Here is a 24,350-nt window from a genome sequence, read left to right on the forward strand (position 1 = left end):
GAGTCCTCACAACCACATCTTTGGGAACTTCGACTTTCATGTGCGACTCTTACCGACGAAAATGGAGATTGAGTAGCGCTTAAGAAAAATGCCTTGCCGGCGAATTCACCGCGCTGGGATGACGGTACCCAGCTGACGCCGTGAAGCATCACAACGGATTGAACGGCGCGAATTGATTCAATATCATACCTTCGACTGCTCGAAGTATAGCTTGATCATTGCGACTTTGTAGATTATCTGTATACTCTAGCAATGTTCCAGTGCCTTATCACAGATCCGTGTACACTCGTTTGCAAAAATCTGAAGTGCTTCCACCTTCATACTCCACGACCACAATTCGCGTCTCTCGCGCATCAACAGAAATGCTTGGGTGCACTTCGTATACGACACGGAACTATAATATGATGAGGGCTCTTGTCATGGAATGGTCCCTTAATTTATGACGTTCCGTACCTCGTTGACGTCAGGATGTGAACACCGAACCCTCAAATCTACACTTGCCCTTTCTCCGCATTCGAAGCTATATAGAACACCATGTCACGCTTCATCGCTCGCCTTTCTCTTTCTCTTCATGTTCCGTTTCCTAGGTCTACCATTCTTCAAAACGCCATTTATCAGTACCAAAACCTCATCGCCGTCGTGACGGGCGGTGGCACAAGCATTGGCCTCATGATTACCCAGGCTCTCATTGCCAACGGCGCGAAGGTCTACACCACGTCTCGCCGCGGCGACGTCCTCAAGCAATCCGACAAGCAGCACGACTCCGGCCCCAGCCAGACTATTCCCGTGACCAGCGACGTCAGCGACAAAGAGGACGTTCTTGGTCTTGTCGAAGAAATTTCGAAGAAAGAGCCCGACGGCATCCAACTCCTCGTCAACAACGCCGGCATAGCACGTGATCAAAACACTTAACTCTTGAAGCGGGTGAACCAGACATGTCTTCCCCCACGGCGATTTCAGAGCATTTCTTGAAGTCTACCGCAGAATCTTGGGAGGATACATTCCGTACTAACACGACCGCCATCTTCTACACATCCATGGCCTTCCTCCCGCTCCTCACCAAGGGCGGCAAGAAAACTCCCGGCTATACCAGCAGCGTTATCAACGTGACTTCTATCTCTGGCGCCATGAAGGGTAGCAGCGGCGGGCAATTCGCGTACGGGACCAGCAAAGCGGGCGCCACTCATTTGAGCCGGATGCTAGCAGTTACGTTCGCGAAGACGCGTGTGAGAGTGAATGTGATTGCACCGGGCTTGTTTCCGAGTGAGATGACGACGGGGGAGTCTGAGGAGGATAATAAAAGTGTGATCGACAAGAAGTTGAGTAACCCCGCAGGGAGGCCGGGGAGGGATACGGGTATGGCGGCAACGGTGTTGATGTTGGCGGGCAAGGGAGGCGTTTTCTACAATGAGCAGATTATGTACCCGGATGGAGGTGAGTTTTTGATGAAATTGTTGTGGGGAGCGTGGGCTAATTGTGAGCAGGGAGTATGTTGGTGCAGCCGGCGTCAAATTGAAGCACAAAACATGGGTTGTATGTGTTCTGAGGTACTACAGTGCCTTGCCGTAAATATCCGTACACCTCCCTACCATTGTCCATGGGGCTTCAACGTACTAATAGAACCTGGGGGCAGCAGATACACTTCCAATCTGCGTACACCCTGTTGACGCTGTCCGGGGTAGCCTTACGAGTTTACTAATTGTCCAAAATGTGGAAGTTCTCTTCTTTTCCGAAAGCTGAAAATACTATGAAGCTCCTTGTGCGGCGATAAACGAGTGTAAAGATTTCTATAACGAAGCATTGTAGCGCAAGTACTGCTACAACATCTTCCATCTCATGTAAATCTTTCAAAATTGCAGAAAGTCTTCTCCACCACTTATAAGCCCATTCGGCGTTTCTCAGACCGTCATAAACCAGTACCTCGTCGCCACATCCCACTCCATCAGCACCTCCGCCTCCATCTCTCTAACTTCTACCACGCACTGTCGCGCGAGGTCCAACTCCCATGCGCCGGGCATAATACTCGGTGCCACCATCGCACATAAATACCTACGCTCTCCTTCTCCTTTCATTCCCTTGACTTCCTTTCCGTAGTAGTCTTTGACCTTCGTCTCGACAGCCCAATCGGGGCACAAAATGGTAGCAATATTAGTGTCAAGGCCTGTGGGATGAGAAGGATTGTAGCGGACAAACATCCCAGGACGGATGCGGGTTGCGAAAGGTGTTAATGGTTCAGCTTGAGCGGTCAATCCAGGAATGGGCGTAGAGGAGGCCTGAGCGGCTTGGGAGTCTATATGCAAACGCCACAGTTTGCTGTAAAAGGCGAGCGCTTGCTCGCTGCTGACTCCAGGCGTCTTTTGGCAACGGGAGATGAAAAGGGATTGCGGCAGGCGGACGAGCTGGGCGCCTGTCTCCGTAGGGGAGAGGAGAGAAGCAGAGATGGGGGGTGTGCCGGACTATCACTCTAGCTGTCAGTCTTGCCTCCATCCTTCAAACACATTCGACCACGGGAATACTTACACTACTCTCAATCCACCCCCTCACCCTCTCATTCCCCCAAGTCGCAGGCTCCCCCTCTTTCTCCACAACACCCCTCCCTTTCGGCACCGCCACACGCAACAACTCCGCATACCTGAGCGTATTCTTACTCGGCCCCGCATCCGCCGCATTCGGACTCACGCACACCACTACCGCCGTCTTACACGCCCTCGACCCCGCAGGATCAAAGACATGCTTCAGCGTCTTCGTGAGCGCCGACGCGCGGAAGGGGATATACGGCGCCTTCCCCCCTCTATTCCCAGTTGACACATCCAGCTGCGCGCGCCCCCGAATGCAGTCTTTCAAAATCGACAAACTCGTATTGATCTCGCGCGTTTCCTTCATGCGGTCAGCGGAGTGATCTGCGATATCCCGCGCCGCCTCGCTGCCGGCGAGGTCGACGAGGAAGAGGAGCCCGTCGTCGGCGGCAGGGATGGCGGGGTTGGCGATGCGGATGCGGCAGACGGCGTGGGTGCGGGAGGAGGCCGAGTTGCGGTCCGTAGTCGCTGTTTTGCGGAAGGCGGAGGCGCGGTCGATGAGGGAGAGGAGGGCGGCGGTGGTGGCGGGGGTGTGTTCGGTAGCGCCGACGAGTTGGGTGGCGCCGAAGGAGTCTTCGAGGATGGAGATGCGTTTGTGAGAATTGAGGAGGTCTGGGTGGGTGTTAGTAGGTAGGGATTGTGGAAAGGTATGCGTGTTTTGATGCTGAAATGCTTCGCTGTGGACCTGTGTACTTCTACCGGCCGCTGTCTGGGGTAGCCTGAGGATCTTACTGATTAACTCAAGATGATGGACCCCAGGCTTCCGAAAATGCATGGAAGGGCTTCAAGCGGTGGCAAACAAGAGTACACAGATATACGACCCAGTAGTATATGAGGGAAAGGGGAATTTAGAATTATGTCGAAAGGACACTTACCGAAAGCAACATTTCCGGCGAGCTCGAAGACGGACACGTGTACATCCCTCTCTCCCTCCATACGACCTCCCATCAGCTGCTCGGCTACTAACCTCTCGATCGCCGTCACCGTGAAGGTCTTACCAGACCCGGTCTACCCATACGCAAACAGCGTGCCGACGCCGCCACCCCACGCCCAAGGGACCAAGGGCTCAATCAGCTCCTTGTAAACGTCCTCAGTGGTGTCATCAGGGCCGAAAACACGGTCGACTGTGTAGCTAGATGACTAATGCCCACTTAGTGCTTCTGTGCGTTTTCCACTTGGATATATATATAGAAGATAATGGTTACATTCAGACTGGGTTGTCCTCGGACGCCTTTTCGCAGCTCATGTACATCTGCAATATCTGAAGCACTTTCGGAGCGTGGATACACGCCCGCAACTAGTACTTCGGCCGCTTCATCGGGCAGGATTGGACGGATGCGAGCACCGATTTTGGTGTCTGGGTTCGGTATAGCAGATTCAGACTTTCGGGCGGGAGGGGTGTATGCTGCAACTAGAGAGCGGTAGCGGTCCATGTTTTGGGAGAGGAATTGGTCCATTATGGCTGAGAGATGATGATTCGAATCGATGAAACAACAACAACGGGAAAGTCTCTCAAGGAAAGTAGGTGACAAGTTGAAAGAATCTTGGGAGCTGCGGTAGTCGAGATTTTGTATTAGAATGGTTCACGGATTTAGGTTTCGAGAGGCAACAGGCAACAGTTTTCATCAGGACTAAGTCGCGCTGCCAAGAAGCCTTTTCGGTTCGAATACGATGGCGCCGAGGAATTAGACTTCGATTTGAAGAGGGACCAATAGAGCAACCTTTTCGACACAAAAATGCGAAGGAAGACCGACTCGCAGCTTATCATTTATCGGGGGTTGGGAGCTCTTACCATTTGGGAGCGTGCTAAGTTTATTCACGGTACGGAGAAGAACCTCAACAAAATAACTTACTGTAGTTTTAATAATTCAAAATAACGAGAAAACATGTCAGTAATGTGCCTTCAAAATAGAGACCTCAGAAGTCATGTGACTGAATGTGGCTGCAGCTGTGGCTGTGCATTGTGGTCCGAGCGCTCGCGAACCTCATCTTCCAGCTTCAGCCTTCTCAGGTTCCGAATCAACTCGATCTATTTCACCGTAGAGAGAGAAAGAGAGGGAGAAAAGAGTGCTGTGTCTGTAGCAGTCTTGTAGGTACACATTTCTGTTCTCCAGGGAAGAGATTCGTGAGATCTAACGCGCCGTTAGAGGCCCTTCTATAGCTTGGAGTATCTTCCTTGTTATTCAGCCTGTTGCCTGGAGATTTATGTTTCTCTCCATAGCCTTCACAGCTTGCCGAACACTGAGCCAAAAGGGCTAGGATAGTGGGGTAGGGTTTCCCATCCGGCCTGTTCTCGCACTTCCTCCCTCACACCAAATTCACGACCCTCTGCCTTCTCCGCGTATATCAAACTGCTTCTACTCCATCCAAATTTCTCTAATCAGCGTGGTCTTCTATTTCTCCTCTTTGCCAGAAATCCAATCATGGAATTCTATCGCTATCGACCCTTGAAGTACGACGGATCCATACGCCTCGTAGCAATCCGTCCCGGAGCACGTGACACATCTTCAGTCTACTGCAATGCCATCCCCTAGCGTCTGTCAGACCCATCGCTGAGTTAAGAAGCACTCTCCTACACTTGAGGCGACCAGTCCGACCGAGTGGAAATCTTCTGTGGAAAACATGCCGCTATGCTGAGTGTCACGAGGAACTGCTACAACGCCCTTCGTCTATTGAATTCCACCCGATTCATATGGATCGATGCTATCTTACTAAACTACCTATCGCAGCCGCGCTGAGGCCCGAACGGAGGGGTAAACCTTGGCGTGGCCCTGCGCTGCGCTCCGGGACGCCAAGGTACCCCTCCGCGGGCCGAAAGCCGGCGAGAATAAGCAAACACAAAAAATTGCCCCTTGCCGAGCTCCAGCGAGGCAAGAATGAATCCAAAAGACACCAACTACCCATCGCAGCCGAGCCCCAGCGAGGCGAGAATGAATGCAACAGGCACTAACTACTTATCGGTGATATTGCACCATTAGATAAACTAGTCGCGTGCATATTCGGATATTTTCACAATCGCGTAACTTACTCGCAGGCACCCTCGGTCTTTTATATGAAACGGAAGTTATCCGGTGTAGGCACTCGCGCACGTTTGTGGGGACTTCTCGCCGAAACCTACAACTGTATCGCTACTGATCCCAGAAACCGGATAATCGCGTTAGTGAACCTAATCCCGTCAGGCCGGGAAGAGTTGGCGTCGCTGGTTGGATTACACTCGAAGCACGGAGGATATCTTCCGCGAAACGGCACTCTTTCTCTTGCCAACCGTAGGACTGTCATTACTACTGGCATGTCGAAATTCTCATACGCTAAACCTGCCGTCCGGGGTTCCAGACTGGTCATATAATCTTGACCCGCATGCCTACTGGTCCGCGAAACATGAGAATCCCCGCAGTAGTTCCGATGACTTCGTAAGTTCCGATGACGTCAACAATGAGCTTGAGCCCGACTTTTCGGAGACTACATCGGAATCCATACATCCTCCTGTCCAATGTGTCATCAACATGTCTGATAGTTAACGAGATTCTCCCTGAATTTGTCGTAGAACCTACTCCGAATTTCGGCGTTAAAAGCGAAATGCCAAGACCAGAAACATATAATATACGCGGTATGGACTGCCATTTGTCAAATTGCAGCATAACGCATGAAGTACTCTGCGTGAAGGGCATTCGGTACTCCTTAGTCGATACTATTGGGGCCGTGTTTGAGTTTCAATGCGTCGACGATGTCCGGGGCGCGTTGAATGGGCTTGCATATTATCTCTATGGCGCCGATAGCCCTTTCGAAGGTATCGTTGATGCCCAGTGGGACACACATTTCCCCGAAAAGATAAGTGCTGGTGGGTGTCAGAATCTTCCTCTATGTCTCGTACCTTTCGTGCTGAAACTTGTATCATTGAAACTTTCAGTTTTGAAAACAGATATGGACACGAAAAAAGCTGTGATTTTCCTAAGTCGTGGCCGTGGATATTATGCCGTAAGCATGCACATCACGAGTTGTGCGCTCACAGAGGTTTTGATAGTATTCTAGGAAGACGACCTATCCCAGGGGGTTTTCAATAGAGACACCCTGTCCGGAATTAGAGAGCGCCTACAAAGCTCCCGGATATTTGTCGATGTCAAGGGCAATCTTGGCATAGGCTCGAATGCATCTCAACAAGGAGATGTTGTATGTGTATTACGAGGTGCTACGGCACCTTGCATCCTTCGACCGCGACACGGAGACGGCTGGACCCTCATCAGCGGAGACTGTTACATGGATGGGGAGCTCGGCTCTGATAAGAATACGTATCTTCTGTCCAATATTGTGGACCCGTACCCGGACCAAGAAGAGGAGTTCCTTATATGGTGAAGGGTTCCAGTATCCACACCCAGACGAAAGCCTCGTTACAGTGCCTTACCAAAGATATCCGTACTCTTTCATGCGACTGTCTGTGGGGCTCCAACGTACTGACAGAAACCGACAGAAACCAGGGGCAACGGATTGTCGCTGTCTGGGGTAGCCTCACGAGGTTACTTAGGGGTTACTAGTTGTCCAAGGTGCCGAGCTTCTCTCTTACTGGGGATTCTGAAAATGATATGAAGCTCCTCACGCAGCGGTAAACGAGTGTATGGATTCCTATGATGAGGCATTGTACGGTGAACCCCTATGAAGACATGTCGGTTTTGCCAATTTCATTATTCGCGGGGCGCACTGGTTTGTACACGTAACGCACGTACTTGATATCTTCGGGGCATAATTTGTTTAAGACCATTTCCATGGCCAGAAGGGTGCTTGTGAGAGGGCCAAGCTTGATTTACTATCCCAGGATGGAGAAACACACTCGCTACTAAACTGCTTTCTTCCTTCTTTCTTCACCACGGATAGACACCATCATGATGGACCAAAAGTCCTACATCCGCATCTCGCTTCCCGTCCACAATGCTCAGAACAAGCTCCCCCGAAACCTCCGGATCCCCAGCTTTACCCCACCCACTCCTCGCCTCCTCATCGGTCCCACGCAGATTCGACTTCACGAACCCTGGGCTCATCGCAAACACCTTCAGCCCCTGTGGACCATAATCTCGTCTCCGGTATCGCAAGCATATTCAACACCGCTTTACTGATTTGATAAGCATCTCCGTTCCGAATGCCGGCATGGCCCGCGGGCTTCTCGGCCGCATTCCGCGTCAACGTTCGCTCGCCACTGCTCATAAAGATCGAGTATGGATTCGGAGACCTCAGGAGCAATGGTCTGAATGCTGCAGCAACCAACGTCGGCCCCATCACAGCTGCCGCGTTGCGTCCTGGAGGATACTTCCAGCGAATCTGTCAGTTCCTTGAGTCTCCCCCTAACATCATTGTCCCAGCCCAAACCCGCCGCCAACTCGCCAGCATCGGAAAGCCTGAGCCTACAAGTCTATTTCGCGGTTGATGTCGATATTCGGCTGTACGACCAAGACGCAGCCATACGCCCAAAAGACAGATGCTGCCTAGGGAAACCATGGCGATACATTCTGCTCGCCCTGCTGTTGGCCGCCATCGGGCTTGTTGCTGGAATTCCCGGCTTCTTGAAAATCACACATGGAGCGGCGGACAAGTATCACTATGCTAATCTAAGCTCTTTGGCATAAATGTAAGCTCAAGGTTCTTTTGTTTGGGTTCTGATATCTAACTTGCAAGTTTAGGCTTTTGCTCGGCCGGATGCTCCCTTCAAGACCTCTTTCACCATCGACGGCCGGGTGGCGGGATTTGCGGTTGGGGGTGAGGCGGACCTGGTCGACCTTGATATTGGTAATCCTGGAGGACCTTCATACCTAGACATTCTCCACACAATCAACAGTTATTCTTACCCGCCTATTCAAGAAATATTCTCCATTCATTTCGTGACTGTTCGAACTATTGGCGGCCGTGGGTGCGAATTTGAGGAGAGAACGGAGATAAGCGACGAGCGAGATGCCCTACCTGGAGTTATCACGAGGTCTGGGTATAGTAGTACTCGCTTCCATGTGGAGTTCAAAGTCTATATTTTCCAATTCATCAATCATGTTCCTACTTTTTGCCCCAAACACTGCGTCGTGATACGTCAGTATACACTCTTTTACCACCGTCAGAAGTCCTCCAACATGCTTCCAAAAAGCTCTACCTTACACCCAGCGCTGTTATCTCATGTGCAACGCTTTCTCACATGCCCTTCTTATTCTTAAGTAAAAAACCCTTCCCACTCTCATTCTCGCTTCTCTAGAAACTAGGACTTCATCCTCGAGGTGCAAAAGGACCGACCCATCCTCTCCCTGTGGAAGATCATAAACTCTGCCACTCCCACTTGCTAGATGAGACTGGGATTGGAGGTTGTGAATCAACATTTTATTCCGCCCCCAATAATGGAGTGGTTGCTGGGCGAGGGGAAGGGATCAGAACTAGACTGGGAACCGGATGATGGGAGTGGCGAGTGTTTTTTGTATGTGATGATGGTGGTTAGTATGAGGCTGAGGAAAAACAGAGTTGCAGCTTCTCGAGGTACTGATGTGGAGCTTCATCTTTTGAAAATGGGGGTGTAGGTAATATGTTCCTGTTGAACTCCACTATCAGACACCTCGGTGATGCACTCTCGCTTTCCCACCCACGACCGGATTCTTAAGATGCTACTTTTGATCCAACACTCCAACATGCAAAGATCTCGGAGTGAAATTCTCATCTACCGTCGCTACCGCACTAGCTTCGTCAACGAGAGCCTATAATGCTTTTGATGCGCCGGATTTCCAACCACTACGCTGGTGCCATATAGTCTTTCGCTTCATTTTTGATGATCCTGATCTCCCGCGTTGCTCGAGAAGAAAACCTGGGGAAGATTTTATACTCCTAGTGACAAATGGAAAGTGAGTCCCCAGCTCCTGGCGCTCACGTGTCTCAAGTGCCCCTCAATTCGATTCATCTCTCTTCCGGCTATAAAAGGTAGCTCCTACCTTGGTACCTTCTTGAGAAGCAAGAAAAGTTGAACACGTATTGAAGTCCCCACAAGGAACCCTCGAATGTTGAACTACATTGATCACATCGTTCCATGTGGAGCGGAGGGGAGGTGGCAATCAATCTCCTTGAAATGCGCGCACGATGGAGTCAGGATTGGTGGGGTTTAAAACTGGCGTGGGGCAGCTGACGCGGAGAAAATGGCCCACGAATTCACCTTAGGGAGTTTGCGGGGGGAGGTAGGTGCATTTGGGAGGTAGTGGTACTGATTAGTATCGGCTTTTGGTGCTGAGGCCATCGCGGGGAGAATGAGCAGCGGATTTTACGTTCGCGATGTTGAGATGGGGCGATGGGTGGAGATGCGGGAGATCAATTGATGACCTAGATCTTTCCAATGATTCTGGAAGGCAATGGTGAGGGTTACAAGTATTGGCGGATTGTGGACCGAAGGTCGGAAGCTCGTGATAGTATCGACCAGATAAGAACCAAGATGTCCGGGGGGGGGAAAGGATGAGACAAGCGGGCTGTTGGAATCGGTATAGAGGTCTATTAAAAGGAATTATGAGCTCTTGAGCTAGATTACAGGATTATTGGTATACCGATTCGTCCTCCTTAGGTCCAATTAAACCTCCACATGCCATCATCCCACATCCCAATTTACCTTATAGCCCACAGTACCAGGACATATATTTGCGTACACTCTGTGGCTGCTGCGTGGGGTATCCTCACCTACTACGTAGAATCTGAAGCAAACATGCTAACGTCCGCACTGTCTAGTGAGAGATGACGTCGTTTCAGGTGGCCTGGTGGACTTTCAGGTCGTCTAAAGCAGCTTGATCCAGATTTGACAGTACGGGTTGAAGAACGTCAGACAATGGCTAACATGTGTGCGCGAACTTCCGTCGTGGCATTACACACCGCAAGCCTAATCGCTATACGCAGGTGCAGCAGCAGTCGACGTAGCCGCAGCAGTCGACGTAGTCGCAGCACATGGATCTACCAGGTTGAAGCAAGCCGTATCGTAATAGACCGCGGTATAAGCACCGGTTGCAGGATGATCCGCGATTACCGTTGAGATAGCGGCGCTGTAGTACGTGCAGATATTGCCTTGGATAAAAAAGCTCTTGAATCCGTACTCCTGGGCCAGATTTCTACAGTAATCTAGAGATGGAGCACCCGATTCGCCTAGATAGTACGCGCCCCCGAGAATTCGCCCTTGTAGAGTCTCACCGCAGATAAGACTGCTAGAGGGATCGTAGGCGTCTGCAAGGTAGTATGGGGTTGCCGTGCACACAGACGGAGCGGCGCATTGAGTGGTTGTCGTGCTCGTAACCGTGGTTGTAGTTGTCGTGGTGGGCGTGAAGGTTGCAGATGGAGTTATGGTCTCAGTGTCGGTCTCCGTGACAGTCACTAAATTTGTTGAAACGACTGTCGACGTGGGTGTGGTAAGCGACAGGCATTCACACGCAGCCGTTATGTCAGTGGGAGTAGGGGTCGGTGTCGGCGATGGAGTCTCGGAGGTGGTAGAGCTGTCAGTAGTAGAGGCAGGCGTCTGGGAAGAAGTCGAGCTTTCAGTAGTGGAGGATGGCGTCTCGTAGGTGCTTGAGCTTTCAGATGTCGAAGATGGGGTTTCAGATGTTGAAGACGGAGTCTCGGTTGTGGAAGACGGAGTTTCAGTGGTGGAAGATGGAGTCTCAGTCGTCGAAGTCTCAGTCGTCGAAGTCTCAGTCGTCGAAGTCCCCGGGGCAGATGAAGACACGCCCGTGCTATAGACCGAGCTGTAGGTGTAGACAGACGTCCCAAAGCTGTAAATTGATGTTCCGGAGGAGGAGCTTGAGCTATTGTGGGGAACGGAGTAAGGAGCCGATGTGGTCGCCGAGCTGCTGTAGCTGGAGACAGAATTTACATAGCTGGAGGAGGTCGTTCCGTATAGCGAGGCGACCGAGGAGCTGAGGTAGCTCGAATGCTCATTCCCAGCGGATCCGGTAGTGCATGGCGTCCTGGTCGAGATAGTGGAGGAGACTTCATAGGCATAAGCAGACGCGGAAGAGGTGAAAGAAGACTTGGTGGAAGTTGAAGAGGACACAACGGCCGCGTAACCGACGGAAGAATGACCGTATGCGGAGTAGTGTCCGCTGAGAGTAGATTCGGTGCATGGCTTCTTTGAGGAAGTTTCCGTGCAAGGGCAGATGGTGGTGTAAGCTGTCACAATGACTGTCTTCGCAGCTCCGCGCTTGTATACGGACTGGGCCGCAGACGATGTGCACGTTGTGGCTGTGCTCGTCTCGGTATCCGTGCTCGTTACGGTGTCGACCGTGATGGTTGTGGTATCGGCATATGCCGTCTCAGTGACTGTATTAGTGCTAATATGTGTGTTAGTAGGGCGATGGGGAAGACCAGATGATGCATTCAGCGTACATTGTGGCATCGATAGAGTCGGTTTCTGTTTGAGTCTGGATAGAAAGGAACGACGAGCAATAGGAAGTTGCGGCGTCTGGACCAAGGGCATCCACGATGACGTTTGGCGTTGGGCATGCTACTTCTGTTATCGTCGTCGCAACGGCCACCGACGCCACAGAGAGTGTGAGAAGCGCAATTTTGGAGAACATTATGATTAATGAGTGACGATAGTCAAAGACTGGAAAACGAATGGACGCAGAGTGATAACTCTGCAGGAGGTGTCTGACGTTAGGGAATTAACTAACGGAGTAGAGAACGACGCTGCTGGGGGGGTTCCAGGACTCATGTAGTTTCTTCTCATGGCACGAGCGTCTATCGTAGGAGTAGGGCCTAAGCGAGGCGGGATCTTTACAGCGCGTAAAATAGACGGCCCTGGCGATTCTACGCCGACAACGCCACTAGAGATATCGGTTTGTCTAGATTCGGGTCAGTGAGCAGAGGCCAGCCAGCCATGGTACAGCCTCTCTGTACGTCCGATGACCTAGCGCGGAACCTGAGTGACCCCTGTGAACCTCCTTTTCTGGGCTAATAATGAGCCGGCTCGAAGATTCATTGGCTAGGCAGCTGTTATTCCCTCCTAAAGGCATCCGGAATCGTTACCTCATACGGCAACTTCGTGGCTTGATTTTGGCGCTAGATCGCCGGACGTACAGAGAGGCTGTATGGTCTGGCCACATCGCTTTCAGTCCGGCTTTTTTTGGCGCAGAAAATGCAGAAACAAAAGCCGACTGCCTGGCCATTCAAATAATGGGTTTTGGGAAGGTGAGAGACGGTTTCTCCAATCTTTTGGGGTGGAGTCATGAAGGCATGCAACATCAGCATGCGAAGAAGCACACACATGCTCCGTGCTCTAGCATGGCAGGATTACAGCATCGAGTCGGGCGTCGCGGTTGGGCCTTGTTGGGAGTGGAGGTTGGAGTTGGAAGGGGTGCAGGCGCTCAGGATGGACCCTGACTCTTTTAAGCCACTTGACCCCTGACTAGGCCGTGTCGATCTAGCGTTCAGCCTCACGCGCGTAGGCCACGCGCCACACGTGCCGTTCGTCCCGCTCCGGCCAAGATCGGTTGCTATTTTGAGTACCCTTCCTCTCACGACTCGAAAGGGTGGCGGTCAGGCTCTACTCGACGTCCGGGCTGCTGCGCAGAAGTATTCGAAGAACCCGACGGGGCCCGAGCAGCTCAAGCGTTGAAACCGTGCCGTTACGAGGGAACGTTGTTAGAAATCCTCATTGGAAACGACTGTGGCATTCAGTCGAACCACGGTGCGGCACGAGAATTACGCGCTAGATATATGCGGCCCAGCGGTCGGTATCTCCATCCACAACTCTTCCAACACCGTTTGAGGTGGCCCAAATAAGTCATTCCCTTTTCAAAATGATCTATCCAGATATTTCGAGAAGGCTTTAGGGGACTTCAGACAACGGGAGGCTGATCTAGAACACACAAACTTTAGGCGTGAAAGCGATGCAGCGCCGAAAGCAGGTAAGGGCATGGAAGAGCAATCAGACGCATGGTTAGCATCCTTTGTGCGACATCTTGAATTTTATGGGGAAAGCCGCCCTTTAGTCACCTGTCTACCGTCCCTAAGCTTTTCGGTTCTCAGTCCATCTCATTTCACGCCGTATTTGGGTGGCGGGTAACATTTCATCCGTGTCTCTTGCTCGCTCCTCATCATGCCCCTAAAGCAAGATGATCAAAGTTCCGACCCACCCACTCTCTTCGCAAAGGTTCGCAGAACACTCGCAGACCAAAAAGCAGCTGCCAACTTCTCCGTCGGCGGTCACATCGACATCAGTTCGTCAGCCACAGACGATAAGAAGTCGACTTTCATGGCACCTGTAACTCTCCGCTGGGACTCCAAGGCTACTGGCAATATCAGCAAGATTTCTCTCCCAATCAGAACAACGTGGAAACTACCGCTACACTCGGTAAGCTCCTTGAGGATTGTCAGCCAGCGTCGTTCGGCCTTGGAGGAAAAGAAGTCTACGATGAAAGTTACCGCAAAGCCCTTCCGCTAGATGAGACGCAATTCTTCTCGAACTTTAACCCCTATGCGGTCGACACCGTGGATACTTCTACCACAGGTCAACAAAGAGGTGCGCAGGGTCAGAGCAAAACTCTACAAACTCAACGTATATTCTGGTCCATCTGGCAAGTTCCGTGCTCACGTCGATACTCCCCGCGCGGAATCCCAATTTAGCTCCCTGGTTGTTAGGCTACCGTGCGCGCGCGCACGAAGGAGGGGCATTGGTGGTGCGTCACAACGGCAACGAAGTCAACTTCGACTGGAGCGGCACTGATCCGAAAGCTATCGCGTGGGCCGCTTTTTACGGCGACTGCGAGCACGAAGTCCTGGAAGTTCGCTCTGGCCATCGCATCACATTGACGTACAACCTACACATGGCGCGGGGAGTTGGCGGACTTGCTGGCATGAGCCCATTTTTGGATGCTACGTCGCTGCCTCTCTTCAAAGATATGCGAGGTCTCCTTGCACACAAGTATTTCTTAATGGAAGGTACGTCGGGGGGGATGAACCACACTTCCAAAATATGTTGAAGCGCCAAAGCGGCGGCAGAAAAGTCGGATCCGCGCGCTTGCTCCGTATTCATGCTAATTTTGTCACAGGTGGCCAAATCACGATTCAGTGCGCGCACTTTTATGCTCACGGCAGCGGCGTAAACATTCATGGTCTCCCAGCATCTCTGAATGGTGCTGATGTGGCTGTCTTCGAGGTTCTACGCAAGCGGAGATTGGGTCCTCAGGTGCTCCCAGTACTCAGCTCATCCGGTAGCACAAAATACCTCGTGGACGCCGCTGGATATTACGACTACAGTGACAATGACGAAGAGGACTGCTACTACGACCGGTATAGCAGTGAATCCGAGTTTTCGGATGAAGAGCTGGAGGAGAGCGATGAGTGGTCCGAATTTGGGAGTGACGATTCTGAGAATGAGCGAACCGAGGAGGAAAGGGCTGCGGCAGTGGCCAGGAGAACTAAACGAAGGGAGAAGATAAGACTTCGTGAGGAAGCTAGGGAGCTCTAGCAGAAAAAAAAAAACGGAAGTCAAGAAGCAGCGGGAGGAGGACCACATGGCCGCGATAGAGGAGGTCAAAGAGTGGGACCCGCACACAGATCGGTACATCGTTGGCACTCGGCTATGGAACCGCTATGTGGGAGGCGAATATAGTGACGAGGGCGAACCTCTCGAGTCCTAGGGCAGGTTCCATGCGAGAAAGCTTACATAGTTAATCCAAAGCCTAGTAAGAAGACGAAGCGCGACATTGCGATAGCATACATAGCTATAAGTTTTCACATACCTCTTCAGAGAACCTTCATCTAATACGTCGATAGTACGGCAATGAACCGAGCTTCGGTCTCGAGCTTTCTGCTACTGCGATCATTGCGGACGTATGCGCATTGCGATATCGGCGACTATGAGATTAATTGCGCCACTTAGGAATGACCGGAGAAGCAGAGATGCATGTTTGCTGAAGCAAAGTGAATTAGCATGTTCAGAGCACTTGAGAAGGAAAAGTTGATTAGAAGTGACCTTTATTCTATATTTTCTTAAGACATGCACACTAGACGGGGAAAGAGTAGCACACTTAAAAAGTCATCTTATGTCTACAGCTGTTTGCCACTGCTTGGAGTGCTTCAACGACTTCTAAAATCGCCTAAGGTGAACAGCTTCCGTCACGCTCAGGTTTCCCAGAATGCATTGAAGCAACCCAAGCAGTGACACACAGGTGTACGGACTCACCGCACGGTTTGTTAAACTCAGAGTGCCACTTTTTCTATGCCCTGCATGATGGTACCGTGCTCCTCACTGGCAGATTAATGCAACTGATTCAATCGAGTCTCTACTTTCGAACCAACCACATTTACCAATATACTGCCGGCCTTGATTTGCCTCACTCCCTATGTCTTTACGACACTCGCCATCCTTGAAAACTTTGACTAATTAAATCTTTAGATAAAGGACTTCATTTCTAAAGGGGAAAAACCTCTTACAGATACAACCCCGCTCAAGGTCCTTAACAAGTATGCCACCAGGCCGAACATCTTTGCCAGTAACATTGGACAACCATTCTGTAGCGCATGTCAGCGTCAATACAATGGCCCCGAGACTTGCTTTCGGGAAGTCGTACGAGTGCTTTAGCATTCTGAAAAGAATCCTACGTGGGTGGGGAGTCCTCCGTAAGTGTATGTTCTGTGCTCGTCTTTAGCAGAACACTTCCGATATGGATATGAGACAATGCTGTTCTTCGCGAGAGCAGTAGTAGCCGGGAGGAACGACACAAGTGCGGCAGCGAAGGAAACCATCGTAATAAGTGCGGCAGTGAAGAAGACCGTCGTAATCTGTGCTATCAATTTCGTTGAGAGTAGAGCTGGAGTCGCCGAGTGTGTGTGTAAGGTGTGTAAGGTGGCCACTTTGCGGGTAGATGTACGTGGCTTTATATGACTAATTTATGTGTTGATCAAAGTTAGAAATTGTACCATGGTACCGAGAGCGAGGTTGTTCGCGGATAAGCAGTGGAAACCAAGCACACACTACCAAAGTGAGCGAGCCTAACAAGCACAGCGAAAAGGACTGTTCGATGACGTGGCACGTAAGAGGTGTCCATGATTCAGATTTAACAACTTTTCCTTGAGATTCCCAAATTCTTTGTTTTGAGCAATCTATAAGCTTTTCAACCCCCTCAGACACAGGCTAATGAAAGTATGAGGTTCACCACTGAGCATGTGCATCATGATGCAGATCTAAATGGATACCTCCAGGCAATATAAGCACTAGCAGAGTGACGTACGCAAGGTTATGACGAGGCTTTGTGTTTGACAGCTCTCTCACAGAATGCTTTTTGAGTCTCTAGCACTCAACATTGTTTGAGTGTAACAAATTTCTCATCGTAGGTTAGTTGGAACGGCCTAATGTGTCAGAGCCACCGCGCACGCGTAGACTGGTCTAGTGCTTCTTAAGGCCCTGTAATATTGGCTGGAAAATTACAAATAAACCATCAAGTCAGTGCATGCGGTAGAAGGGATTTCTCAGCCAAGCCGGGACTTCTGCGGCATATATCACCTTCATCGGCAAATAGGAGCGCAGCACGTGATGACTCAATTCTTCACCACGCGGGGCATGAAAAAGGTGGCACTCTACTGTACACGTGCACATGTCTACCACTGCTTAAAGTGCTTTAATCCATTTTCAGAATTCTAGACGGGATAGAGGCTCTTCACTCTGGGCTATATAGAAACTCGTTGAAGCACCTTAAGCAGTGGTAGACAGCTGCACCTATAAGACAGCGTAAGTAATAAGTGTCCATAGAAATTGGGAGTCTACGAATCCGTGAGGTGTATACACAATATTTCCGTGCCTGTGTATACTGCTTTAGCACCGCTTGAGGTCGTCCAGTATCGTATTATTATTTCTGAGCTACTAGCTTCAGCAAAGCTGATAGCTCTATGGGCCACCTCAGATAGTGTTGAACTGCTTGAGTGTGCCACCTTTTTCCTGCCTAGCGTGTCCACCTCCGTCTCAACGTCGAAGAGATGGCCAGTTGGCAATAATTTTTGATAGATAATTACCACATTTCATTGTGGCTGAATTGAAAGACCAAGCTAGCTTGTGCATGATGGTGCTGACGAAGTAGTTGAAGATCACATGACCATGTGTGAGAGATGGCGTCGTTGGAGAATGATGAAATCTATAGGAATTTCGGAGAAACGGACCAAAAATATACGGTTCCATCTGAAGAGCTTCGAAGATTTGTAGGGAAAGGCTGTTATCCCTAGTAGTGGTATTCGTGGCCTAATGAGGAAAGCTATGACTCCAAATGTATGAGTGAATGTTTCGGTACAACGCCGGTTCCATACAAAACTATTCACGTCAATGAATGCAGGAAGGAGCCCGACGCTGCGCCCTGACAGAGGTATTAATACCCTTGACGCTCTGAGAATGGACTAATTTCACCGACCAGCAATCCAACATCTCAGCACCATCTATCCCCCACCACCCCTCTACAGCTTTGCTTCCGCTTTGAAACGTCAACTATCTACATCTTCAACACCGGCAATATCTTAAGTATGTACCCATACTTGAACGAGAAGTGGTCCAACAAGTTTTGGAGGAAGGATAAAAAGAAAAAGTCTTCGCCGGAAGCACCCCTAGCTGCTCTCAGGATTCCTCTTGGACATGAAGAAAAGTCGCAGGACGAACCGATTGCCGCCTTAGATGGTAGTTCGAGCGAACCCCACCGTGAGCTTCCCGGGTGATAGTGCAGTCAAAGATCAAAGAGTGGGCTACACCGGAACAAAACATCCACGAACGATTCCCACTTCTCTCTGAAGCCTCGGAACAAGTAATTTGTAGGGCACGCACTAAATACAAGGATATGGGCGACGTTCTCGACGATGCATTTGTCAAGGTTCTAGAGCAGAAACTGTTCTATACGACCACGAGCAGCATGGACATCTTGCGGGAGATTTCGGAGAGCATCTTTGCTAGTAGGATCACAACACTATCCTTATGTGGGCTTCAGTTTGCCACTGACGCCAAGCCGCCGAGACCTTGGTACAACGGACTATTCACCAGGCAGGATAAACAATATCCAAAGAAGGAGGACTGGAAGGACTGCAAGCTCCGGGGCCAGGACCAGGCCAAACTTCGAGAATCCGGTCAATATATCGAGGGCCTTCGTATAGCGTTAGCCAAGTTCACGAATCTCAAACACGTTCGATACTTTCCAACCTCTCCGGATCGTGTAGGAGGCTCTTGGCTAAATATGGCAATTCTCGACATCGACAAGGACTGGCTCGGGTCAAGCTACGGCTACACAAGCCGCGTCATGTGGGTGCGGGATGACAAATACCTCTACAGTACTCGCCACTATGATCTAAAGGACCTCTTCGCGGCTCTTCATGCGGCCGGTACTAAGCTAGAATCATTTACAACCCCTTCCTTCGGAAACCAAGCAGACTGGCAGACGATTGGCGAAGGCCGTCTTGAAGTAGTCGATCTGAAGCATTTCGCCACGATTTTCCAGAATTTGAAGGAACTGCGCTTGAATCTGAGGAGCTGGGACTACTTCAATAGGGGCCATAATATGAGGAAGATCCTCCAGGAATGCCCTGCATTGGAGATGCTCGAGCTCTCATTCTTTGCAGACGACGACGACGACTCCCCCGAGGTTTTCAGACCACTCAATGAGTATGGCGTAGGTCTGGGCGCAGTGCCAATGCCCCATCTCCAGGAGCTCCGACTAGCCTTCGATGCCGGCACATGCACCACAAAAGAGAACATCCTGGAGCTATTCAACGGGCCCGTAACAGGCCTGAGAAGTGTTCGCAAACTAGGCTTAGCTTACGTCACTCTTAATAATAACGAATGGGATGAATTGCTACTCAAACTTTCTACTCTCTTAGAGCTGGAGGACTTGTTGTTGATCAGTCCTCGGAAGGGGTGGTTCCCAAAATACTCCGAAGCAACGAAATTCTCAAATGAGTTCCTCGGAGGAGTGGCGCGGAAAGTCCAAATCCATCACGATGAGCAACCTTTCGTTGCCAAGGAAGAGTGGGTGAAGCAAGGCCAGCGAGTTCAATACAAGAGCTTTGCAATCTTCGACTAACAAACGGCTTTTGGGCAATAATTTGATAGCTTGTTCTGCGATTACGCTGGGAGGGGGGATTGAAAGGCTGATCTTGATACTTCCTCAATAGATTCCAAACTACTACTGGCAAATCAGTGCTACTGCTCGCCTTCTAAGAGTTTGGACACAGCTCAAATTGATAGAGTCGTCCTAGCTTGGGTGGATTTTTGAAATTGTGCTGAAGCCTTTCTTACGGTTGCAAGAGCATGTATAGTGACCTAGGACGAAACTCGTAGATAATGCAATGAGATACTGCCATGTGGGACGCGATGACGATAATTACGGGTTTTCGTATCTGCGACGGACTGGTTTTATCCGTCACCAAATCGGTGGATTCACCCGGTGTCCGATATGAGGATATCTTGGCCGACCGAAGTATTCTGCATAGTCTCGAAAATCGGCGTCCCACTCCTCGAAGTCTGGCGAAACTTTAGACTCGGCCATAACTTTGTCGCTTGGATCCTTTCGTTCCAAAAGCTCGTTGTACATATTGTATATACCAAGCAATCGGCTTCCTTCTAGGTTTCCGAAAACCGTCCAAACACCCACTGTCCCCATGATCTCCTCTTGGTAGGACTATTCGACCGCCGCATATTCTATAGATAGCGAGTTCCTTTGAATTAAGAGCTGTGTTATCGGGGATTCAGCAAGTATATATGCTGCCACGAGGCGCCGGGATAAGCACTGAAGAAGTTTACGAACGTGGTCACGGGTTCCCATTTTGGAATACCAAGAAGGCCCATCGTGTGATTTTGTCAAAGAAGATCTTTCTACACGCTCATGACACCACCAACCCTTCTCACGATCCCCAACAAGATTCCGCTGAGAGACATTGATTATCTTGGTCGCCAACTCATCGCCGCACTAAATCATTCACCGAGATAAAACCATGAGAACAACCGGGGGACTTAGTAGGTAACTTTGACTAACTTACGCAGAGAGCCCTATTTAAACCATGGTGTGGCCCCAACCCGTCATTCTTTCGCACAACATCACCACCACAGCGTCCCACACCAACCATCTTCCAGAATATTACTTTCCATATACCTCCTACTTTTCAAAGGAGGCTTGCTTGTAGACATAATGCCACCACCAAATCTTCTCACGCTCCCCAGGGAGATTCGCCAGCTGATTGTCTCGGAGACATTCGTGACCTCCATCAGTCCAAACTCGCAAACTTTGGACAAGAACCCCACCCATGCTTCTGCATATGTTTCTGCGCCCCTCAACAGAGTCTGCAGGATATTACAAGCAGACATCGCCGCTATAGCCCCAGTATGAGTCCCGGATGCCGCAACGGGCTCGCTACGCCCCGTGGAGGCACCCCGCTATGGAGACGTGCAAGCCTTTGACGCAGTTTTTCAAACGCCGGCAATTCGGCTGCATCGAAGCTGGACCGGCTTGAAGAAATCCACATCCAAGTCTTTACCCAAGATCTCCCCCAGGCTATCATCCCAGGATACAGAACTTATATCTCGGTTGTTGAACATCTTCGTATGCATGACTAGCGCGTCAAGGACATCAACTGGGGGTCTAGAGTCCTATACTGCATGTTTCTCGACCTGATGCATCCCCGTTTCTGGTGAGACTGGTTCTACAGACTCCCGGCCGGTGTAAAACGCATCAAGTTCGATCTCACCCTGCCGGTAGAGATTGCTAGACGCCATCAGCCCAGGAGGCTCTTCTGAACCGGCGAAGTACGGCCTTGAGAACAAGTTCGACCTCCAAGCTTTGTTCTGGGTGGCGACGTTTTGCATGCTTCAGAAGATCGTGGCCTTCACCACCATTCCGAATTCTGGGCTTGGTACTGGTGTCCAGAGCGGCTATCTCTCGTTTGGAGTGGTTGAAAGGCTCCCGGAGAGCCAGGTGGATGCATTGGTCCAGTTGCCGAGGGAGGTGTGTAATGGACTATATCCCCGCAATACTAGCCGTACTGTGGAAGATGATGCCCTTGCCATGGATTATTTTAAGCACGTAAAGGAGAAGCGAGATAGCTTGGAGCAGTTGAAAAGCGAAGAGACCGAGTGTGAGAATAAAGAGCCGTCAAGGAAGAAGCGGAGGCTGGACAGGCAGAATTAGGGCCCAGATTTAGAGGATGTGTCGAGGGACCTGGAAACGGAATTCCAAGATGCTAAATAGTGCATAGACGCAATCAGACTTTTGATTGTGCAAGCTGTTACATTGACAGGTCCTAGGTCTGTGCACACGCGTTTGCCACTGCTTGGGGTATCCCCATGAAATTTCAAAAATTTAGGCGCGATGTCAAGTTTTAAGCAGTGCGAATTAGACGGCCCTTTGACTAAATAGCTACTTATTGGCTAGGTTGCTCCTCACAGTGGTGCTGAGTGAGCAAGGTTGGAGTCAAGCAGTGATAAGTCCGTGTGCCCAGACTTCAGACCTAGTGCTGTATATTCAAGATCGATCTCAGTCGAATCATCCATCCATGTCATTAGTAGGGCCCTCCCACACTTGCCGACAGCTAATATTGAGCCTCTTGCTTCGCATATAGCCCTTCCACCGCGCATACTCCTTCGGTGCCCCACCCCCCTCTTTGACCGGCCACGCATGCAAACTTTCAGGACACGTTCCCGCCATAACTTTCGGCATCGCGTGCCATGCCCACCGTGTTGGGCCGTCCATCTGAACTACGTCCCCGCTTCGTACGCGTATCACAACCATAGGTTGCTTCGGGGAGTCTGATTTCGAGTTTTTTGAAGAAGCATGATGCGGGGGTGCTTCGGGTTCGTCACCCTGTTCGCGCTCTTCCCGAGGCAGGTCCTCTTTCGCAATGATGAATAGTCCATCGCAGCCAAGCGTGAAGCTAGCTAGTCCTCGCGGACTCTCCTCGGAGACGTCGCGATGAACAGGCATGTAGTCTTTCGGGCTATAGAGCAGTACGACGCCGGACTCAGGCTTAAAAGATGCTTTGAAAAGAGTGGTAACGAGTTCGGCAAGGTCGGCCGGGAAAGGAGTCGGAGAAGAAGGTGGATAAGATCGTGTACTCCAATTGTATTGCGAACCGAGAGTCAGCCAGCGAAGCTTCTTTTGTAAGAACTGCGCTGTATTGAGTGTCTTGTGGGACGAGAGAGGGTTGATGGGAATGAAAGCTGGATGCTTGTTGTTTTGCGGATAAGTGAAGAAAGACAGCGGCGATGTTGCGTCTGCCAGATGCGGAGGATACGGGATGGTATAGTCTTGACTGAGGTTATTTGTATGTAGCGGAATAGACAGCTCACGGTGTAGGAGATGGTCGAGCATGAGCCATTGGCTTTCGGGGGGGAGGAGAGATGGGAACAAGCGGAGGCCTGGGAAGTGTCAGATCACGTGAGGAATTGATCATCACTTATAGGAGATTTACCTGGGAATTCCTTATGCTCATAGACGGTACACGCTGGAGGAAGGGACTCTGCCTCAACCAAGTCCCCATTGGTGGTCTTCCCGTGATTTTTGAAGGCTTTTTCGGCGGAGGCAATTAATTCGGATGGGATGATGTCAACGGCGATGAGCTGCATTTGCTGATCTTCGGTCAACCCACGGTTGAAATCAATGATATGAAGGTCTCCATCGACTGCTGCGTCGTCCATTTTCTGGTACTTCCGGTACATATCACATATTGATTGCGGCGGAAGGGCATGTGTATCATTGCCATTGTGTCTCTGTCAAGTCAAGTCAGAGGAGCATAAACTAAAGAGGGCATACACTTACGGTTTTTCCGTCATCCATTGTGTTTCTTCTCTTTTCTCTTGCTTCAGTCTGTTTCACTTTCACTCCACTGTGGAGCTTTCTGCGGATTTCCGCTCTGACCAGCGGTAGATCTATCAGTCGACACGAACGTCGCATCAACAATTCTGGAATTATTCTAAAGCGATGGATCGTCTTGAATTGATAGTACCTACAGTCCGCTTCGATGACAAGTGCTACTTGAACAATGAGGTTTAGTTTGTGGAGGAAAACTTTAGTGTCAGATCTTGCCAGCGACAAGCGGGATATTCAGGAACGCCATCCCGTTTAGGTTAGTCACCTGTTCTATTAGCCCCTCCAACGTCTCCCGCTTTCTTTTTCCCCCATCCCTTCAACAGCATCATGACAGCTTCACGCCAAGTCAATGACTTCCATCTTCTACAACATTTCTCTTCTTTCTATTCAATCCACTCAACCTCTGAAGTTCTCATCCTATGCAGAGGCTCTCTAGCTAGCAGCAAGGTCAGGTGGTCTTATGGGCTGAGCGAGTCCCTTGGTTCCACGCAGCCGAGGACCTTTGACCCTATCCTAAGATTTAGATAGATTTCGAAGCACCTCAGAAAGTGGTAACAGGGTGTGCCCATGTTTTGCCCGAGATGCTCCAAACTTTCCATATTCTCGATACGAGGTGCCGTGCGGCAAACATTACACAGTCCCTCTCGAATCATGACGGCGGAGCAGCAGTAAAGCTATATATACATCATGGAATATATCCGTACTATCACCACTGAGACGATCAGATTTGTTGTCCCCACGGTGTCGCCAATATCACCACAAAAACACAAAACTTTTTCGGAGGGGCCTCAGAGATTGTTGGGATAGGAATCCTGCTCACGAATGCGTCGGGAAATTATATGGCACTTGGGATAAAATTCATTGATTAAAGGAAGGACTACAGCGTCATTACTCTGATTCTCTCAGGTATTCATGGCGCTAGAACAATGAATGCGGAAAAATTGCAAAGAATACAGTAGCAAGCGCT

At 50.3% G+C, this 24,350-nt stretch overlaps 11 protein-coding genes across 11 annotated transcripts; 7 read left to right on the top strand and 4 right to left on the bottom strand.

Annotated features, from left to right (window-relative positions):
- Positions 1 to 345: 345 nt before the first annotated feature.
- Positions 346 to 912, top strand: BDZ99DRAFT_553193 (NAD(P)-binding protein; the record flags this gene model as incomplete). Its single annotated transcript, XM_033727082.1, has 1 exon — positions 346 to 912. The coding sequence occupies exon 1, from the start codon at positions 535 to 537 to the stop codon at positions 910 to 912; it is 378 nt and encodes a 125-aa protein (XP_033568385.1). The 5' UTR covers positions 346 to 534.
- BDZ99DRAFT_469627 (NAD(P)-binding protein) lies at positions 888 to 1,797 on the top strand. Its single transcript, XM_033721542.1, has 2 exons — positions 888 to 1,434; positions 1,485 to 1,797. The coding sequence occupies exons 1-2, from the start codon at positions 936 to 938 to the stop codon at positions 1,514 to 1,516; spliced, it is 531 nt and encodes a 176-aa protein (XP_033568386.1). The 5' UTR covers positions 888 to 935; the 3' UTR covers positions 1,517 to 1,797.
- On the bottom strand, positions 1,708 to 4,033 carry BDZ99DRAFT_577568 (diatom spindle kinesin 1; the record flags this gene model as incomplete). The annotated part of the gene is made up of 5 exons (XM_033728710.1): positions 1,708 to 2,456; positions 2,521 to 3,188; positions 3,452 to 3,584; positions 3,636 to 3,716; positions 3,782 to 4,033. The coding sequence occupies 5 exons, from the start codon at positions 4,031 to 4,033 to the stop codon at positions 1,899 to 1,901; spliced, it is 1,692 nt and encodes a 563-aa protein (XP_033568387.1). The 3' UTR covers positions 1,708 to 1,898.
- Positions 4,034 to 5,917: 1,884 nt separating this feature from the next.
- Positions 5,918 to 7,178, top strand: BDZ99DRAFT_553219 (uncharacterized protein). The gene is made up of 2 exons (XM_033727083.1): positions 5,918 to 6,551; positions 6,606 to 7,178. Exons 1-2 carry the CDS (start codon positions 5,997 to 5,999, stop codon positions 6,924 to 6,926), a joined length of 876 nt encoding a protein of 291 aa, XP_033568388.1. The 5' UTR covers positions 5,918 to 5,996; the 3' UTR covers positions 6,927 to 7,178.
- On the bottom strand, positions 7,179 to 7,844 carry BDZ99DRAFT_553221 (uncharacterized protein; the record flags this gene model as incomplete). Its single annotated transcript, XM_033727084.1, has 1 exon — positions 7,179 to 7,844. One exon carries the CDS (start codon positions 7,839 to 7,841, stop codon positions 7,563 to 7,565), a length of 279 nt encoding a protein of 92 aa, XP_033568389.1. The 3' UTR covers positions 7,179 to 7,562.
- A 2,203-nt stretch (positions 7,845 to 10,047) lies between these two features.
- On the bottom strand, positions 10,048 to 12,130 carry BDZ99DRAFT_504567 (uncharacterized protein; the record flags this gene model as incomplete). The annotated part of the gene is made up of 2 exons (XM_033724047.1): positions 10,048 to 11,884; positions 11,940 to 12,130. 2 exons carry the CDS (start codon positions 12,128 to 12,130, stop codon positions 10,447 to 10,449), a joined length of 1,629 nt encoding a protein of 542 aa, XP_033568390.1. The 3' UTR covers positions 10,048 to 10,446.
- Positions 12,131 to 13,653: 1,523 nt separating this feature from the next.
- BDZ99DRAFT_553233 (uncharacterized protein) lies at positions 13,654 to 15,290 on the top strand (the record flags this gene model as incomplete). The annotated part of the gene is made up of 4 exons (XM_033727085.1): positions 13,654 to 13,818; positions 13,860 to 14,076; positions 14,196 to 14,495; positions 14,606 to 15,290. The coding sequence occupies 4 exons, from the start codon at positions 13,654 to 13,656 to the stop codon at positions 15,022 to 15,024; spliced, it is 1,101 nt and encodes a 366-aa protein (XP_033568391.1). The 3' UTR covers positions 15,025 to 15,290.
- Positions 15,291 to 16,024: 734 nt separating this feature from the next.
- Positions 16,025 to 16,633, top strand: BDZ99DRAFT_483672 (uncharacterized protein; the record flags this gene model as incomplete). The annotated part of the gene is made up of 3 exons (XM_033722588.1): positions 16,025 to 16,178; positions 16,211 to 16,425; positions 16,466 to 16,633. The coding sequence occupies 3 exons, from the start codon at positions 16,025 to 16,027 to the stop codon at positions 16,631 to 16,633; spliced, it is 537 nt and encodes a 178-aa protein (XP_033568392.1).
- A 1,432-nt stretch (positions 16,634 to 18,065) lies between these two features.
- BDZ99DRAFT_483673 (uncharacterized protein) lies at positions 18,066 to 19,606 on the top strand (the record flags this gene model as incomplete). The annotated part of the gene is made up of 2 exons (XM_033722589.1): positions 18,066 to 18,237; positions 18,276 to 19,606. 2 exons carry the CDS (start codon positions 18,066 to 18,068, stop codon positions 19,604 to 19,606), a joined length of 1,503 nt encoding a protein of 500 aa, XP_033568393.1.
- A 1,104-nt stretch (positions 19,607 to 20,710) lies between these two features.
- Positions 20,711 to 21,706, top strand: BDZ99DRAFT_528380 (uncharacterized protein; the record flags this gene model as incomplete). The annotated part of the gene is made up of 2 exons (XM_033726366.1): positions 20,711 to 20,902; positions 21,278 to 21,706. The coding sequence occupies 2 exons, from the start codon at positions 20,711 to 20,713 to the stop codon at positions 21,704 to 21,706; spliced, it is 621 nt and encodes a 206-aa protein (XP_033568394.1).
- A 176-nt stretch (positions 21,707 to 21,882) lies between these two features.
- BDZ99DRAFT_577573 (uncharacterized protein) lies at positions 21,883 to 23,389 on the bottom strand. Its single transcript, XM_033728711.1, has 3 exons — positions 23,333 to 23,389; positions 22,986 to 23,283; positions 21,883 to 22,932 (listed from the first exon to the last, which is right to left on the bottom strand). Exons 1-3 carry the CDS (start codon positions 23,348 to 23,350, stop codon positions 22,061 to 22,063), a joined length of 1,188 nt encoding a protein of 395 aa, XP_033568395.1. The 5' UTR covers positions 23,351 to 23,389; the 3' UTR covers positions 21,883 to 22,060.
- Between the last annotated feature and the right edge of the window lie 961 nt (positions 23,390 to 24,350).

The sequence above is a fragment of the Mytilinidion resinicola genome (genome assembly GCF_010093595.1).
Source record: "Mytilinidion resinicola strain CBS 304.34 unplaced genomic scaffold BDZ99scaffold_39, whole genome shotgun sequence".
Classification (NCBI taxonomy): domain Eukaryota; kingdom Fungi; phylum Ascomycota; class Dothideomycetes; order Mytilinidiales; family Mytilinidiaceae; genus Mytilinidion; species Mytilinidion resinicola.